Genomic DNA, 15,231 nt, shown 5'->3' on the forward strand with positions numbered 1-15,231 from the left:
TATGGAGCTGCAGAGTCAACAAGAAGATCCCGGTTTTAACAACTTTTCTTGTGTCCCTTAAATCGCAGTTTCATATAGAGTCCAACAACCTAGATACTACCTCTAAGAAATGGAATCTTTTACTTCCACTTCTCGACATTACGTAGTCTTTTTTGCCAAAAAAAAAAAAAAACTCCCTCGTATATTAACCTTCTTTAAGCGAACCAAGGCCAAAGTGCATTTGAGAGATAGATATACTTTTTTTGTTTTATATTACTTATCTAGGATATCTTTCTGCACCAATTATCATCAATTATTATCAACTATTAACTATAAATAACATTTAGGATAAAATATTAATTATTAGTAACTGCTGTTAATCAAACTGAACTATATGAAGTAGCTATCGCGTATAATATTTGTTAAAAAATAATAATAATGAACTGATGTAATAATAGGCAAAAGGAAACCTTTTTAGGCAGAGGAGTCGCCCTTTTATTTATTTATTTATTTTTTCTTTTTTTGTATGTTGTTAATGTAAGTAATTTTTTACGTAGTTTCTTTTCGTGTAATAAGTGTTATTTTTTTTTTTTTGTGAATGAATAAAAAAAAAATAAAATAAAAAAAAATAACAAACTCAATGAGATCCCGAGCAAAGCAAAAATACCAGAGTCAGGCCTGGAAAACCCAAGCTGAATCAAAACAAACACACACATGATCATTTTACATGTGCCATAGACAATGACAAATAGTGCAAAAGTCAATAGTTTACGTTTCTGTTGACATCGCGCTTAATCATTCACAAACACAAAGAGCTCTTTTCAAAGCATTGTTTCTTCAAAAGTATTCTAACGCGCCTTTGATTTTGACATTAAACGAACACACACCTTTAGCTTTATGTAGCTGCTTTCTATCTCTTCGGGTGTCTTTGCTTTCTTTCCTTGTTGAATTTTCTCCTCGGCAGCATCCATGCCAGACTTCAGGATGGTGCATTTCTCGCGCCAATCTTCCATAATGGTTTCCGTCTCACCGTCCATCGCCTTCAAGCGTGCCTCTAACCTACAAGACAAAACCACAAAACGAAATGTTACAAAGCGCTGTGTTAAGAACTGATAATTGAAAAACAAAAAAAAAAACACTGTTCTCGCGTGGAATTTTTTGACGTTTATATTCATATTCGTAATCATGTCATAGAAGAAAGCATAGTTATGCGGTAAGTCGGTCCTGCAAGGTCATATAATAGCAATTCCTTTCGCCAGTATGAATCCATTGACAAATGTTGTGTTAAGCGAAAACTGTAATTAAATTTTCGTTATGAAGCCTTTGTGTCCAATTTTATTTATTCATTAAAGTATTATTCTGGAATACTATTCCATTTTAGAGACTTTCAATTCAATGTTAACCCCTCTAAAGATAATTAAGTGTGACAGCCGGGTAATCGCAAAATAAATAAGAGTAGGGAAGGAATAATACGGCCTGACTTGGGGGGAGGGGGTAAAAACAAATACTCCCGATAACAATTTCAAACACCCAATCAGTTTATTTGTTAATTGCGGCAACCTACTTTTGCACTTTCTTTACACTTACAATAGATATCTGCTTAATAAAACGGCTATTCGCTGCCCTTTGCAGACGCTTTGTTTGATATCGCAACATAAAGCTCCACCATTTAATATTACCTGTCCTGAACATCAGCGTTATCTTTCTCCATTTTGTCCAAGTTATACTCAACGTCGTTCACGTCCTTCTTAATCTTGGACTTAACATCGTAATCGATGACGTCATCATCCAGTAACAGCTTTCCATAGTCAAGTCCTTCATGAATCACGGGCTTTGCCGCCTCTAGCTCCTCCTTGCATTCCTACATCGATTGAAAGGATCCATATCCTGTTTTTATTTAGACCAAATGCTTGTTTAACATGTAACGTAAAATTTAGCCCTGTTCAGTGCTGTCATACAGCAAAAGAGGGGCTTATATCGGGGTTTTTTCGCAAGTTTTGTACGGAACAACCTATTGTGATAATCAGCCCCCTTGAGAGAAAAAAGCGAATGTTTTAAGTGTTATTCGTTCATCATATGTTTACTACTGAAAAATCGGACTACAAAATTATTTTATTTTCACCTAATTCCACCCTGACGTATGAAAAGACATTTAGCCGATGAGATTATCACCGCGAACCTGTATTGCCACATAGATATGACCTCAAAGTCCTCTAATGTTCTCTCGAAAAAAATAGCAACTAATGCAAACCTCTGCCTGGATCATTTGCTCCTCCACGTCTTTCTTGTTCTTTGGTTCACTCGCTGACTTGAGTGCTTTACTCTTTGCTTGACACTGGTCTTGTAGTTTTCTTATTCGAATAATCCATATTTCCCATCTTGCTACTTTATCCGCTCTATCTTGTTCTAGTTTTTGGCTTAAGTCCTCTAACCTTGAAAAAGAATCAAAGCAATGGCGCGAATAAAGAACGATGGAATTGAGACACAACTTGCCGAACGGAACATAGTTTAGTTAAAAACGGCCTGACACGGGGAGGAAACTCAAATAACAACAACAAAATAATTTGGGAATTTGCAGTGGTATTTCCATAGAGTGGCTCTTCATCCACTGTTGCCTATCGAAATGGAAATTGGAAGTGTTGATTTTTTGGGAAGAACACCGGAGAAACCGGAGAAAAACCCTCAGAGCAAGGACGAGACCCAACAACAATCTCAATCCACGTATGACGTCGGGCTCGGGAAGTGAACCCGGGCCACATTGGTGGGAGGCGATCGCTCTCACCACCGCGCCATTCCTGCTCCCATCCCTGCAAATGGAGCCGCGGTATTGCAATCTGCGCTTCCACTTACACAACATGCTTCCTAATGGATTTAAGTCTGAGTAACAGCAGCGATGAAACAAATTTTAAACAAAACACGACACTTTTTAGTTTTGCAGACATGTTTCGGCAGAAACCTCTGCCATCTACAGTGTGATTTGAAGGTTACAATAAAGTGTTAATAGAAGGAAAAATACAATAATAATAGTGATAATTAGCACAGTGACAATAATGAGAAGAAAAAAACAGAAAGTTTTAAATTAACGTGATGAACTCGTGCGTTAAGTTTTGGTTTCTCCCAACGGATGTGAAACGCTTTTTTGATCTTGCGTGCAAACTTTGAAAAAGTCAAATCGATGATGTCAAAATTGGCCTGTGATTTATCGCTATGGATTTACCTCTTTTGCTCATCATCACTGGCATGTATTAGGTTCATGAGGTCTCCTTCTAGATGTTGAACGTCCTGCTTGACCTTAGCTTTGTTGTCGTCGTCGATCGTGTCATCTCCTAGAAGAGACACACCATATTGCAGACCATCAGTGATCACTGGTTTTGCCGTCTGCAGCTCTTCTTGAAATTCCTGCAACGAGCAGAACATTCAATTGGTTTACAATACAACATCAAATAAAAATAGAAAGCACGTAGGATCTGGCTAAAATGACTAACTGATGTCAAAAAGCAACATCATGAAATTCCTGCAACGAGCAGCACATTCAATTGGCTTACAATACAACATCAAATAAAAATAGAAAGCACGTAGGATCTGGCTAAAATGACTAACAGATGTCAAAAAGCAACGTCATGAAATTTCTGCAACGAGCAGAACATTCAATTGGCTTACAATACACCATCATATAAAAATAGAAAGCATGTAGGATGTGGCTAAAATGACTATTACCGAAGTCAAAAAGCAACATTTAGGTTCGCAAGATTTTCTCACTTCTCAGCCCTTTGTGCAAAACAGTGAAATAAATGCAACCTCGACTGAAAGCAATTTCCACAAGTGATGTAAACAAAAACCTTCATTTAAACTCGAAAACATGCACTGATATTTGTTCGAGTATATCTGGTATATTATCAGTTCCGAGAAGCGAACAGTTGTGTGGTCTGTGTTTATCGAGGGACATTCAATTTCGATCCAGGCGCAAAATATCAACACACATTTTATAAGTCAAATGGGAGCTATTTTGTTTATTATCATTCAAATATTATTACACAACGACGCTCATCAATGGAGTACTTTCTCGAGCTTTTAAACCACAAAGTAATTCTGTCGACATTCAAAATATTGCTTGTCTGTTCAAAATAGTAACAAGTAGATCTATTCAATTTAACAATTTACTTGGGAAGAAAACTAAACGTGCGAACGTGAATAGCAAGCTCGAATAGAGAATATCACTTGGAATACCTTATTACATGAAATTTTCGCGACACTTTAATTTCGCGAATTTCGCGATTCTAAAAAAATCGCGAAATTAAAGTGTCGCGAACATAACATGACGCGAATATTAAGTGACTCGCATATGTTAGTAATCAATGTGAATGGATGTTGTCGTCAATTGACTCACTTGTAGACATCAGTAAGAACTGCTCTGTTGTTGGTATTGCCGAGATTAAGTCCCCCGCCCCCTCCCCCTGCGTTTTTGTTAATTTTTAGGTTATTGTTCCTTCGATGAAGTCGTTTTTCATAATTCAAAGGCATGTCAAAATATATTGCCAAGAAAACGTAAATTGTGTCTCACTCAAAAACGCGAAATTAAAGTGATTCAAAATACAAAATATTGGCAAAATCGCGAAATTTAAGTGTCGCGAAATAAGTGCAACTCAAAATCGCGAAATTAACGTGTCGCAAAAATTTCATGTAATAAGGTATCATCTGATATCATCACTTTTGGCTGCATCACGTGACGTGTTTAGACCAATCGTCCACGCAAAAAATATTTGAGCTATTCATTTTAGTGTAATCACAGGTAGGGGCTCACGGCTGGTGGATACACAAAATTTAACAAAACCGACCTTGGCTAGAATGATCTGATCTTCAACGTCTTTCTTATCCTTTGGCTCTCCCTTAGACTTGAGATCTTTCAGTTTTTCTTGGCATTTTTTCTCTAACTCGGTTATACGGATGTTCCATATCTCCCAGTGTTTCAGCTTCTGCTCCATCTCTTCATTTTGTTGAACATATATTTGTTCCAACCTAGAAACGAACAAAGGGTGTTTAGGAGGCAGGTGTGAAACGATAAGGAAAGCAATTTGTGAGGTACAGCGCATTTCTGATACTACGCGTATATATGCGACGAATTCATCTAAGCTATGTGCAATGCGACTTTCCTCTGCAAATGTAATAATTTGTCTTATTTATTAATTTTAACGGACACCGTTAACCAGTGTCCTTTGTTATTGTTGTCACACCAAAATATCACTCAAATGACGACAAAAATAAAAACATTTTAATATTAAAAAACCTATTCTCAAATTCAGGCGTTAAAACACGATGATACAATATAATAAAGAGATATCTCGCTAAAGATCAGTCATTTCTGCAACATTGTAAGATGGCAAGGGATCATCGCTGCCTGTGGCCCTTAAGGTAAATAAGAGAGACCCTTTAAACGATGTTGATATCAAAAGCGTTGGGATTAGTTCTAGAAAATTAACTTTTAACATAACTTTGGCAACCCCCCAGTATACAAGCCTTGTATATAATACCTTATTTTTTCTTTAGCAACGTCCTCCTTAAGATCTTTTAGAGTTCGTTCCAACTCCACCACATCTTCTTGGATCTTTTGCTTTTCTTCGGGATCTGTGAGATCATCGTCAACCAACTGCTCACCAGAATCCAAAGCGAACTTTATTTCAGGCTCTGAATTTTGAAGACTGTCTTGGCAATCCTGTTAGACACAAATAAAAATATCGAAAATCAGCGCCGACTTTTAAACAAGCTTTCAGTCGTTTGGCGGTTAATACATTTTACCTTTGAAGGAAAACGTGTAGGGGATTTTACATTCTGGGCCAGTTATTCATTTCAGTTATTCAGTTATTTTATTCATTTCTGGGCTAGAACATCGCTAACAGCTACATAATTCGTAATGTATGGCCGGACAGCCCGTTACTACAGCCAATAATTTTTAGCCATTTTAGGCACAGGCATCGATTTAGAACATGACTCAGTAACGACCACATTTTTGTTGGCCACTACTGAACCAAAGACCTGAAGGTCAATCGGTCCAACAATTGGTTTCAACATTAACCAGCACTGTTGGGTGAAAATGCTGGAACCGTTCGACTCTTATTGGACATGTAGCACGATGCTGACCAAAGTTTGATTCCAGTCAAACTTTTGTCCAGTACGTTCCATTATTACGGAAGCAACACGTTGGGTTGATTTGGCCACGACATGTCGCGACAAGTCCAGGAATATTAAAAGATGTGGTTGTATCAATTGTTTCACAAGCGTGGCGTTCATACCTATGCGACTTTAAATATTTTTGCTTGACCAATTAAGGTCATTGCCCTGAAATGGAACTGAACACAATTTTTTAACCAAACTTCGCCTGCTAGTTTATTACTTTAAGGGAACTTAAATTTTGAATTAAAAAAGGGGGGTCACCAGATTCGTTTAGGAGCAGGAAGACCTTGTATATTCCATATAATTCCTTTAAAATTCCTCTGCGAGTACTAGCAAAGTACACGTTTTTAGCGATAATTTAATTTTCAAACACAAGAATTGATCTGTTTTCATTTTACAGAAAAAATTTGATCGCTACACCCAAAATATGAGAAAAAATCGATAGGTCACCAGACTCGTTTACGAGAAAGCGACAATTTACTTTTCTCGCGGACTAAGCCACATAGAAAAAATATAGATAGGACCGCGTGGCACCCGTTTAAATAGGATATTAAATAATTATTTTTAATGTGTTGGAGTGCCGGTAGTAGGCAATACTGCCGATACACCAAATCCCCTCGGATATACACCCTGTTAAAGGAAATTTGGGAGGGTTCCCGCGGGGCAAAGAAAAATCTCTGACCCCGGCGGGATTTGAACCCACGACCTCCGGATTAGATCTACGGACGCTCTACCGACTGAGCTACGAGGCCAGTACGGGAGCAGGTCGGGGTAATTTAGGTAGTGAGTCGCGGTAAGTATACAAGTGATAGAGATATAGATAGGACCGCGTGGCACCCGTTTAAATAGGATATTAAATAATTATTTTTAATGTGTTGGAGTGCCGGTAGTAGGCAATACTGCCGATACACCAAATCCCCTCGGATATACACCCTGTTAAAGGAAATTTGGGAGGGTTCCCGCGGGGCAAAGAAAAATCTCTGACCCCGGCGGGATTTGAACCCACGACCTCCGGATTAGATCTACGGACGCTCTACCGACTGAGCTACGAGGCCAGTACGGGAGCAGGTCGGGGTAATTTAGGTAGTGAGTCGCGGTAAGTATACAAGTGATAGAGATATAGATAGGACCGCGTGGCACCCGTTTAAATAGGATATTAAATAATTATTTTTAATGTGTTGGAGTGCCGGTAGTAGGCAATACTGCCGATACACCAAATCCCCTCGGATATACACCCTGTTAAAGGAAATTTGGGAGGGTTCACTTTAACAGGGTGTATATCCGAGGGGATTTGGTGTATCGGCAGTATTGCCTACTACCGGCACTCCAACACATTAAAAATAATTATTTAATATCCTATTTAAACGGGTGCCACGCGGTCCTATCTATATCTCTATCACTTGTATACTTACCGCGACTCACTACCTAAATTACCCCGACCTGCTCCCGTACTGGCCTCGTAGCTCAGTCGGTAGAGCGTCCGTAGATCTAATCCGGAGGTCGTGGGTTCAAATCCCGCCGGGGTCAGAGATTTTTCTTTGCCCCGCGGGAACCCTCCCAAATTTCCTTTAACAGGGTGTATATCCGAGGGGATTTGGTGTATCGGCAGTATTGCCTACTACCGGCACTCCAACACATTAAAAATAATTATTTAATATCCTATTTAAACGGGTGCCACGCGGTCCTATCTATATCTCTATCACTTGTATACTTACCGCGACTCACTACCTAAATTACCCCGACCTGCTCCCGTACTGGCCTCGTAGCTCAGTCGGTAGAGCGTCCGTAGATCTAATCCGGAGGTCGTGGGTTCAAATCCCGCCGGGGTCAGAGATTTTTCTTTGCCCCGCGGGAACCCTCCCAAATTTCCTTTAACAGGGTGTATATCCGAGGGGATTTGGTGTATCGGCAGTATTGCCTACTACCGGCACTCCAACACATTAAAAATAATTATTTAATATCCCACATAGAAAAAAGCCGCCATTTTGTTTATGTGCGCGCGCTCGCGCGCGCTTATTACGCGTAAAATTCTGCGCAGTAAGGATGCGCAATGCAATACAGGGCAATGACCTTAAGAATCACGTTCGGGACTCCAGAAGTCAAAGAAGCCACACGCCGATAAGTTATAATGGAATGTTGTTTGATTGATTAAGAAGTCGAAAAGGCGAAAGAAAAAATAATACAAATGATATTGAAAAAAAGTCACAGTATTTTAAACCACTAGCCTGAAAGAGAGTGTAAGATCGTTTTCTTTGTTATATTTAGCTTACTGAGCTGTTATTACCTTGGCCTTCGCTAGTAACTCCTCCACATTTGTGTGTTTAGGATCCTCGGCCTTGATGTCGTTCAAATGGTTTCGTTTCAAGGCAAGAATTGATCTTAGTTTCACCTTCCAAGTCTCCCATTTCTCTAACTTATCCTTCTTGTCGGTGTCATATTGAACGGCGAGAACTTCCAACCTTAAAAAAATAAAGAGAGAGTAAAAAATCTAAAAATCAATTACAACAACAAAAATTGAATCAAAGATTAATATAAAAGCTACTCAATGTCCAATGCAAAAAGAGTTGTTTGATATTGCAATATTATGCACCACCCTTTATTACCTGCCCTGCTCATCAGCATTATCTTTCTCCATTTTGTCCAAATTATACTCAACATCGTTCACGTCCTTCCTAATCTCGGCCTTAACATCGTAATCAATGACGTCATCATCCAGTAACAGCTTCCCATAGTCAAGTCCTTCATGAATCACGGGCTTTGCCGCCTCTAGCTCCTCCTTGCATTCCTACATCGATGAAAAGGATCCATAAACAGTTTTTGTTTTGCTTATTCAGTATTTAACATAGTTGGCCCTAATTCTTGCTGAAAATATAAAGTTAGTGCAGGTTCTATAATCTTTCGCAACTTTGTACCGAACAATTTATGTGATAAGTTAACCGCCGTTTTTAGGTTTTGGTCCTTCCTTATTCTGACTACTTAATACGAGACATTCAATGTGAAGAGTTGTTTTTTTTTAAGATGTGTCAGAAGAAAAGAAGTCTGACCGACCTAGAATGACCAAAATCCCCCGCCAAACACCTAAATATTCTATAAACATCTCTACCTAATTCCTCCCTATCTTTTAATTCATGGTGGAAAAAATGCATGAACAGTCCATTAGCCGACTAGATTACCACTGTAATCCTGTTTTGCCACATAGATCTGTCTTCGGAGACGTCTGATGTTCCCGCGAAAAAAAGTAACAAGTGCTAACCTTTGCTAGAATCATTTGTTCCTCCACATCTCTCTTATTCTGTGGCTCACTCGCTGACTTGAGTGCTTTAGTCTTTGCTTGACACTGGTCTTGTAGTTCTCTAATTCGAATGATCCATATTTCCCACCTTGAAACTTTATCTGCTTTCTCTTGTTCTTGTTTTAGGCTCAAGTTCTCTAACCTTCAAACAGAAGCAACGGAACAAAACGATGGAATTGAAACACAAGTGACAGAATACTTAAGAGTTGTGGTATTACTGCAGTTGTACGTTTAAACAGTCAATGTTTGAGCGATAAGCGCTAGCCTTTGGTGGCTAAGGCCCTGGCCAAACGTCGAACTTCGCATGAAACGAACTAAACTGAGCGAATTAAGTTCATGATAAGTTTAACGTTTGACTTAGTTGAGTTCGTCCGACAGAATTAAGATCGACCAAAACGTTCTATCCGTCTGCCTCAGACGGAACGTGTGAAGATCGACTGTGGGACAAACGTCGATCTTTTCATGAAAAGAACTTAATAAATAAATTTAAAATTTGCATGTTAATGTAAGCCTCGAAATATTCGTTCTTGCTGCTCTGACTTTGGTTCCATGGTCGGTTTGACGAATTATGTGTGACGTTTGACCCAACGGTCGAGCTTTAACTGTTTAGGTCGAGCAAAATTGCAATTTAGTTTGTCTCATGTGAAGTTTGACGTTTGGCCTGAGCCTAAGAGATTGTGGATTGAGTGATTGTTAACAACTAAAACAGTTAGAGCGAATATGTTAGTTGAACCACAGAGTTCGTTGAGCCCTTGAAGAAGACAGTGTCCATTATTTGGGAAATATTTGTTTCAAATTTTTATTCCTGTTTGCACTGACCTAGCCAAGAATACAGTCACGTGAGTAACAATATGACTGGAAAGATTAAATTAAAGCTAATTAAATAATTGACTCTCTCTAAAAAGGGGCAAGTGCATCATATCAAGCAACCAGAACTTACTCCTTCTCGTAGTCATTCAATTCCAATTTAAGGTTCTTAAATCCTTCTCCGATCTCTTTGACATCTTTCTGTATGGCCTCCTTGTCCGCCGGATCAACCTTTTTGTCAGTGAGTATATCGTTGGCGTATTGAAACGCTTCCTGGATCTCTGGTACCGATTCCGCGATGTCAGAAGAGCATTCCTATGGACAACAAGGAACTTAACTAAGTCAACGGTGTCTAATAGTTTTGTGATAATCGTTTGCTCCCTTTAATGTCTATTCATGTAACTTACGCGTGTATGTACAAGTTGTTCTTGCACTTTCTTTGGCTCATTAGGGATTCCTTGACCTTTGACTTTGTTAAACTTCCCTCTGGTCTTCTTATATTTGGAGTTCAACTTGTCTCTCCAGTCCTTCCACTTTTTCATCTTTTCCCGCTTTTTGTCATCTTCTGCGTTCGCATCTGCCAACAAGGCATTCAACCTTAACAAGCAGAACAAATATAAGGAAATGTGTTGGTAAGAAAACTTTTTTTCCATGGTTCACTCACATTGGGCTGTCATTCTTTCCCGGGGTCAATTCAATACAACATTTACACGTGTAATTTACAAGTATAGTTTTTGTTTTCGACCTCTAATACAATCATAGCTACACTTTAATTACACGTGTAAATGTTTTATTTAATTGACCCCCGATTGGAGGAAAAGCGCTGATACGACTGAGTTTTAGCTGTATACGTTTGTACATTTATGTAGCTGTCGTTTTAAGTTTTAGCCATTAACTGAAGCACTCGCAATTCAATCAATCAGTCAGTCGAGCAGTCAGTCTGTCTGTCTGTCTGTCTGTCTATCCGTCCGTCCTTCCCTTCGTCCGTGATCAGTCAGTCAATCAGTCAGTCAGTCAGTCAGTCAGTCAGTCACGACTGATTATTCCGTGCAAATAAGAAATCTGGAACGCACGCGTGCAGCAAGTTACTCAAGATCAACGATCAAACTCTAGACTATGGTCGCATACTAGACGCCAAAGGTAAATATATTGCACTCATATTTAAACCATTTCTGACCTGTCTTGCTCGTCGTTGATATCGTTCTGTAGAATTTGGAATTCCTGTCCATGGCTGTCCATATCTTGCTCTACCTTATCTTTGTCCTCCTCGCGAAGTTGTTTATCGTTAAGAAGGTCGTTGCCGTAATCATAACCAGACTGGATCTCAGGAAAAGCGGAGACAATGTCTTTCGTACATTTCTAAAGTAAAAATAAAGTAATAATTAAACTTCCAACGTGTTTCAGTTACTGTAGAAGTTAAGCAACCCCAGGTCTATTCCTCCTTTTATCTGTGCATGAGTGAGTCCTCAGAAAAACACACAAAGGAATTTCTAGTGAACGTCTAACGTGACCGTTAGGCCTTGGAAAGGAGGTGCGAGCGAGATAGAGCGCAAATGAACGAGGGAATGAGGGAGCAAGGGAGAGATGGGGCGACATTTGTTTAGTAACTAATTTTTGGCACAAGTGCAAATTGGGCCGAGCATTCAAACGGTATAAACAAAGGTTAAAAATTAAATATAACAAGATTAAAAATCCCAACTGGCAGAAGGCGAACCAGTTGACAAAGTACAAGCGTGGCCGAAAAGTTAAACTCGAGTCTCCCGTGAAACAACACCACTGAGGCGAGTGAGCGAGTGTGCTTATAATTAAAAAAAAATATAAGTGGTGCTAAATGCACCACTTCAATATAACATTTTTACCTGTATCTCCTCGAGCTGTTCTTGTATTTCAGGGGTGGTGTGGGGATCCTTGGACTTGATCTCATTCAGTTTTGATCGGTTGTCATCAATTGTCTTTGATGTTTTCTCTTTAATCTTGCGCCACTTGTCAAGCTTTTCCTCTCTTTCGGTGTCTTCACGAGAAGCCGCGTCCTCCAGTCTTAGGGATAAAAAAGAAAATAATGTACTTGTGTAGTTTTGCTGGAACTCGCTCTTTATCTGGCCTAGCAAGTAAAATGTTATCCTTGGAAGTCGAGGGGGGAGATAATCACATAGGCAGCGAGCGCTAACACGGCTGAAAAAAGTCAACTGAATTTTATCTTATGGTCTATAACCTCTATGTGGAACTATTTTTGCACTTGCATTACGATAACACAAAAATTATGTAAAAAAGATGAATCTGTGTAAAAATATAAGTTTACTGTCCACTGTCCATGAAATAATTAAAAAAGCGCTCAGAGTCAAATGGCACTGTAGCTTAAAGATAACTTAAAGACTTGTGTTAGGCCCAAGGATATTACCTCATAACTTCATTGATGCCGTCTTTCTTGAGTTCCTCGTATCTCTCTTCGATATCGTGTACGTCTTTGTCCAGCTGATCTTTTTGATTGGCATTGAATTTCTCATTTCGTAAAAGATAATTTCCGTCTTCGGTAACTCTTGATACTTCGGGTTCTAAGGTCCTGACCTCCTCGGTGATGGCCTGTGAGACAGAAAATGACAAAAAAGCGTGTTAAACTGTCAATTGGACAGTGGAGAGTACCTTTCTTTTTTAGTTCTCAGGGCGTATAATTGTCTTTATGGGTTATTGACCAAGCTTGAGGTCAAGATGGCGGCATTCGGCCGCAGAAAAAGAGCGAGACCAATATTTCGCCATCTTGAGGACTCTTGACCGAACAAACTTGGTGAATAAAGGATTTATTAGTATGAAATGACTTTTTTTATTGTCACCTGAAGAAAGCCAGTTCAAGACACGAACGACCGAACGAACTTCTTTGTCGCGATTGGATTGGACGATAAAATAAATTGAATTAATTGATTGACAAGTTTGAAGAATGAAAATATTTTTCCTCGAGCAAAGTTTCAGTGTGAGAGCCGGCTGCAACAGCAACAACAAATTTGCGGGAAAATCGCGGGCAATCCCGAGTGATTTGCCTGCTCGTGGACTCAGCCATAGAATAAGGTAAATTCACGACCTTATCTCAGTTACTTTTAAAAATCCCGGTTAAATTAATTACTCGGCACACCAAAAGCTTGCATATACAGGACGGGTGTTAAAGCAGTTATATCTCTCACCTTTGCCGCAGCTAAAAGTTCTTCATTTGCTTCGTCCGGCCCCTGGTCTTGTTTATGTTTGCGCAATTTCTCCTCGCACAAGTCAAGTTTGTCGTTCAAATCATCTCGTTTTGCCTCCCAGTCGCGAATCTTGTTTCGTTTTTCCATCTCCTCGTAAAGTTCATCGAGGCTTTGAAAGATAAAACATTTTACTTTATTTTAATTCAGTTAGATTAACTATAAATGAAACACAAATGGAAGCAATCAATATAATCTAGCCAAGGATGTGTGAAAAATTGATTGTCGATGAGGTTTTTACGTTTTTATTTTGTCGCTTAGTTTTTGCTCTGCCTATTCAAGTTGTCAATCTCCACAAAAGATTAGCAGAAAAAAACACTCCAATTAAGCAGTAGTGTTAAGTAATGTTAATCGACTTTTTGATGTATTAAACATCATTATTAAGATTGAAAAAAAGTTTAAAAGAGTTAAATTTGGATCCTTTATAAATCTAATTACATGTCACTACGCACACCACACAGCCTGCCATTTTAGGAGCTTCAAATTAAACTCTTCAAAAACTCTGACATCCAATGAACTTTTTCTTTATCGTGATAATGATGTTGGATATACACCGGAACGTTGATTGGCACTTCAGATAAACTTGTAATATTCCTTTTTACATTCTTCAACAAGCAACTGCTCATTTGAATCTTGAATAAGTCGTAAACCTGGGCAAGAAAATGATATCAAAAGACAAATTTTGTGTTCCTCCAACCGCCAACAAATTCTAGTCGTATACATTAGCTTGTGTGCTAAAACACGTCAGAGATATATGATGATCTGTTTCTACTTTCCCAAGACTTGCTACGTAAATGCTTTTAAAAAGAAAAGATAAGCCAGAAGTAGATCGCTATAAACAATTGAATACGGATAACAATAGAGAATACAAACCTCTCCTGTTCGTCGTCAACAAAGTTTCTCAGATCATCATAGTTTTCCTGCAGCTGAGCCATGTCACGTGTGATGTTCTCTTTCTCGTTGTCGTCAAACAGATCGTCTTGAGTCAGCTCTCTTCCGTACAAAATGACGTCTTGTAGCAGAGGCTCTCCTTCTTTCAATTTAGAATCACATTCCTGAGAGACAAGCATAAAGTTTCAAAACAAGGCAACCAGGACCTGCATACTGAAGAAATAAATATCACAAATGTGTTTCATTTTTTAATTCCATACGGAATCTGTCTGTATCAATGTCGATTTGTTACATTACAAACAGAGCATTTCACTCAGGTGACCAGCGGCCATATTAGATTACTGAAACAAAAGGCGATGTTTGCATAAAAATAGAGTTCACTCACAAGAGGATACGTTTGGTACACCAACATGGCTGCCGTGACGTCATGTGAAAAACGCTCTGCATACAGCTAATTCGAAAAAGGTTGTCGGAAAAATGAACAAACGTGCACGCGACAAGACGGTAAAGTAGTATGGGTAGAAGTAGAGAGCTACTGCACGTGATGAATACTAATAAGATAGCGACATGACAAACGCGAATTTGGGGTAAATTTGAAAACGGAGAAACGGAGAAATTTAAAAACGCCGCGTAAAATGTTTTCCTTCCACATTAACCCGGGTAAATTTGCAAACGATACACTTCTTTGGTGAGCGTTTTTGAAAAGCTCCGTTTTCGGTGACCCAACACGCCGGTTCAGTGTGGACCGGGGAAAAAAAGATGCGTTTTCAATTTACCCGGGTCAGTGTGGACGGGGCCTTAGACCTACGACCGAAAAAGTAAAGCTACAGGAAAAGGCCCCCGGAGAGGAAAAACAAAATCTTC

At 39.1% G+C, this 15,231-nt stretch overlaps 1 protein-coding gene and 4 non-coding genes across 5 annotated transcripts in view; 2 read left to right on the forward strand and 3 right to left on the reverse strand.

The window, feature by feature from the left end:
- Nucleotides 1–15,231, reverse strand: part of LOC144655881 (uncharacterized) — a 66,205-nt gene that overhangs the window by 34,797 nt on the left and 16,177 nt on the right. The window contains exons 17-32 of the mRNA XM_078516053.1: nt 14,350–14,531; nt 13,420–13,588; nt 12,645–12,826; nt 12,106–12,283; nt 11,424–11,605; nt 10,654–10,843; nt 10,380–10,561; nt 9,401–9,581; nt 8,751–8,932; nt 8,432–8,606; nt 5,508–5,689; nt 4,815–4,995; nt 3,197–3,378; nt 2,231–2,411; nt 1,659–1,840; nt 867–1,038 (exon numbers count right to left, since the gene is read on the reverse strand). Coding sequence (XP_078372179.1) covers nt 867–1,038; nt 1,659–1,840; nt 2,231–2,411; nt 3,197–3,378; nt 4,815–4,995; nt 5,508–5,689; nt 8,432–8,606; nt 8,751–8,932; nt 9,401–9,581; nt 10,380–10,561; nt 10,654–10,843; nt 11,424–11,605; nt 12,106–12,283; nt 12,645–12,826; nt 13,420–13,588; nt 14,350–14,531 — 2,883 coding nt within the window. The remainder of the gene's footprint in view (nt 1–866; nt 1,039–1,658; nt 1,841–2,230; nt 2,412–3,196; nt 3,379–4,814; nt 4,996–5,507; nt 5,690–8,431; nt 8,607–8,750; nt 8,933–9,400; nt 9,582–10,379; nt 10,562–10,653; nt 10,844–11,423; nt 11,606–12,105; nt 12,284–12,644; nt 12,827–13,419; nt 13,589–14,349; nt 14,532–15,231) is intronic.
- Trnar-ucu (transfer RNA arginine (anticodon UCU)) lies at nt 6,826–6,899 on the reverse strand. The gene has a single exon. It is a non-coding gene; the product is annotated as a tRNA-Arg (tRNA).
- Trnar-ucu (transfer RNA arginine (anticodon UCU)) lies at nt 7,129–7,202 on the reverse strand. The gene has a single exon. It is a non-coding gene; the product is annotated as a tRNA-Arg (tRNA).
- On the forward strand, nt 7,601–7,674 carry Trnar-ucu (transfer RNA arginine (anticodon UCU)). The gene has a single exon. It is a non-coding gene; the product is annotated as a tRNA-Arg (tRNA).
- Nucleotides 7,904–7,977, forward strand: Trnar-ucu (transfer RNA arginine (anticodon UCU)). Its single transcript has one exon. It is a non-coding gene; the product is annotated as a tRNA-Arg (tRNA).

The sequence above is a fragment of the Oculina patagonica genome, chromosome 6, assembly GCF_052425735.1.
Source record: "Oculina patagonica isolate OP01 chromosome 6, crgOcupat, whole genome shotgun sequence".
In the NCBI taxonomy this organism is placed as follows: Eukaryota; Metazoa; Cnidaria; class Anthozoa; order Scleractinia; family Oculinidae; genus Oculina; species Oculina patagonica.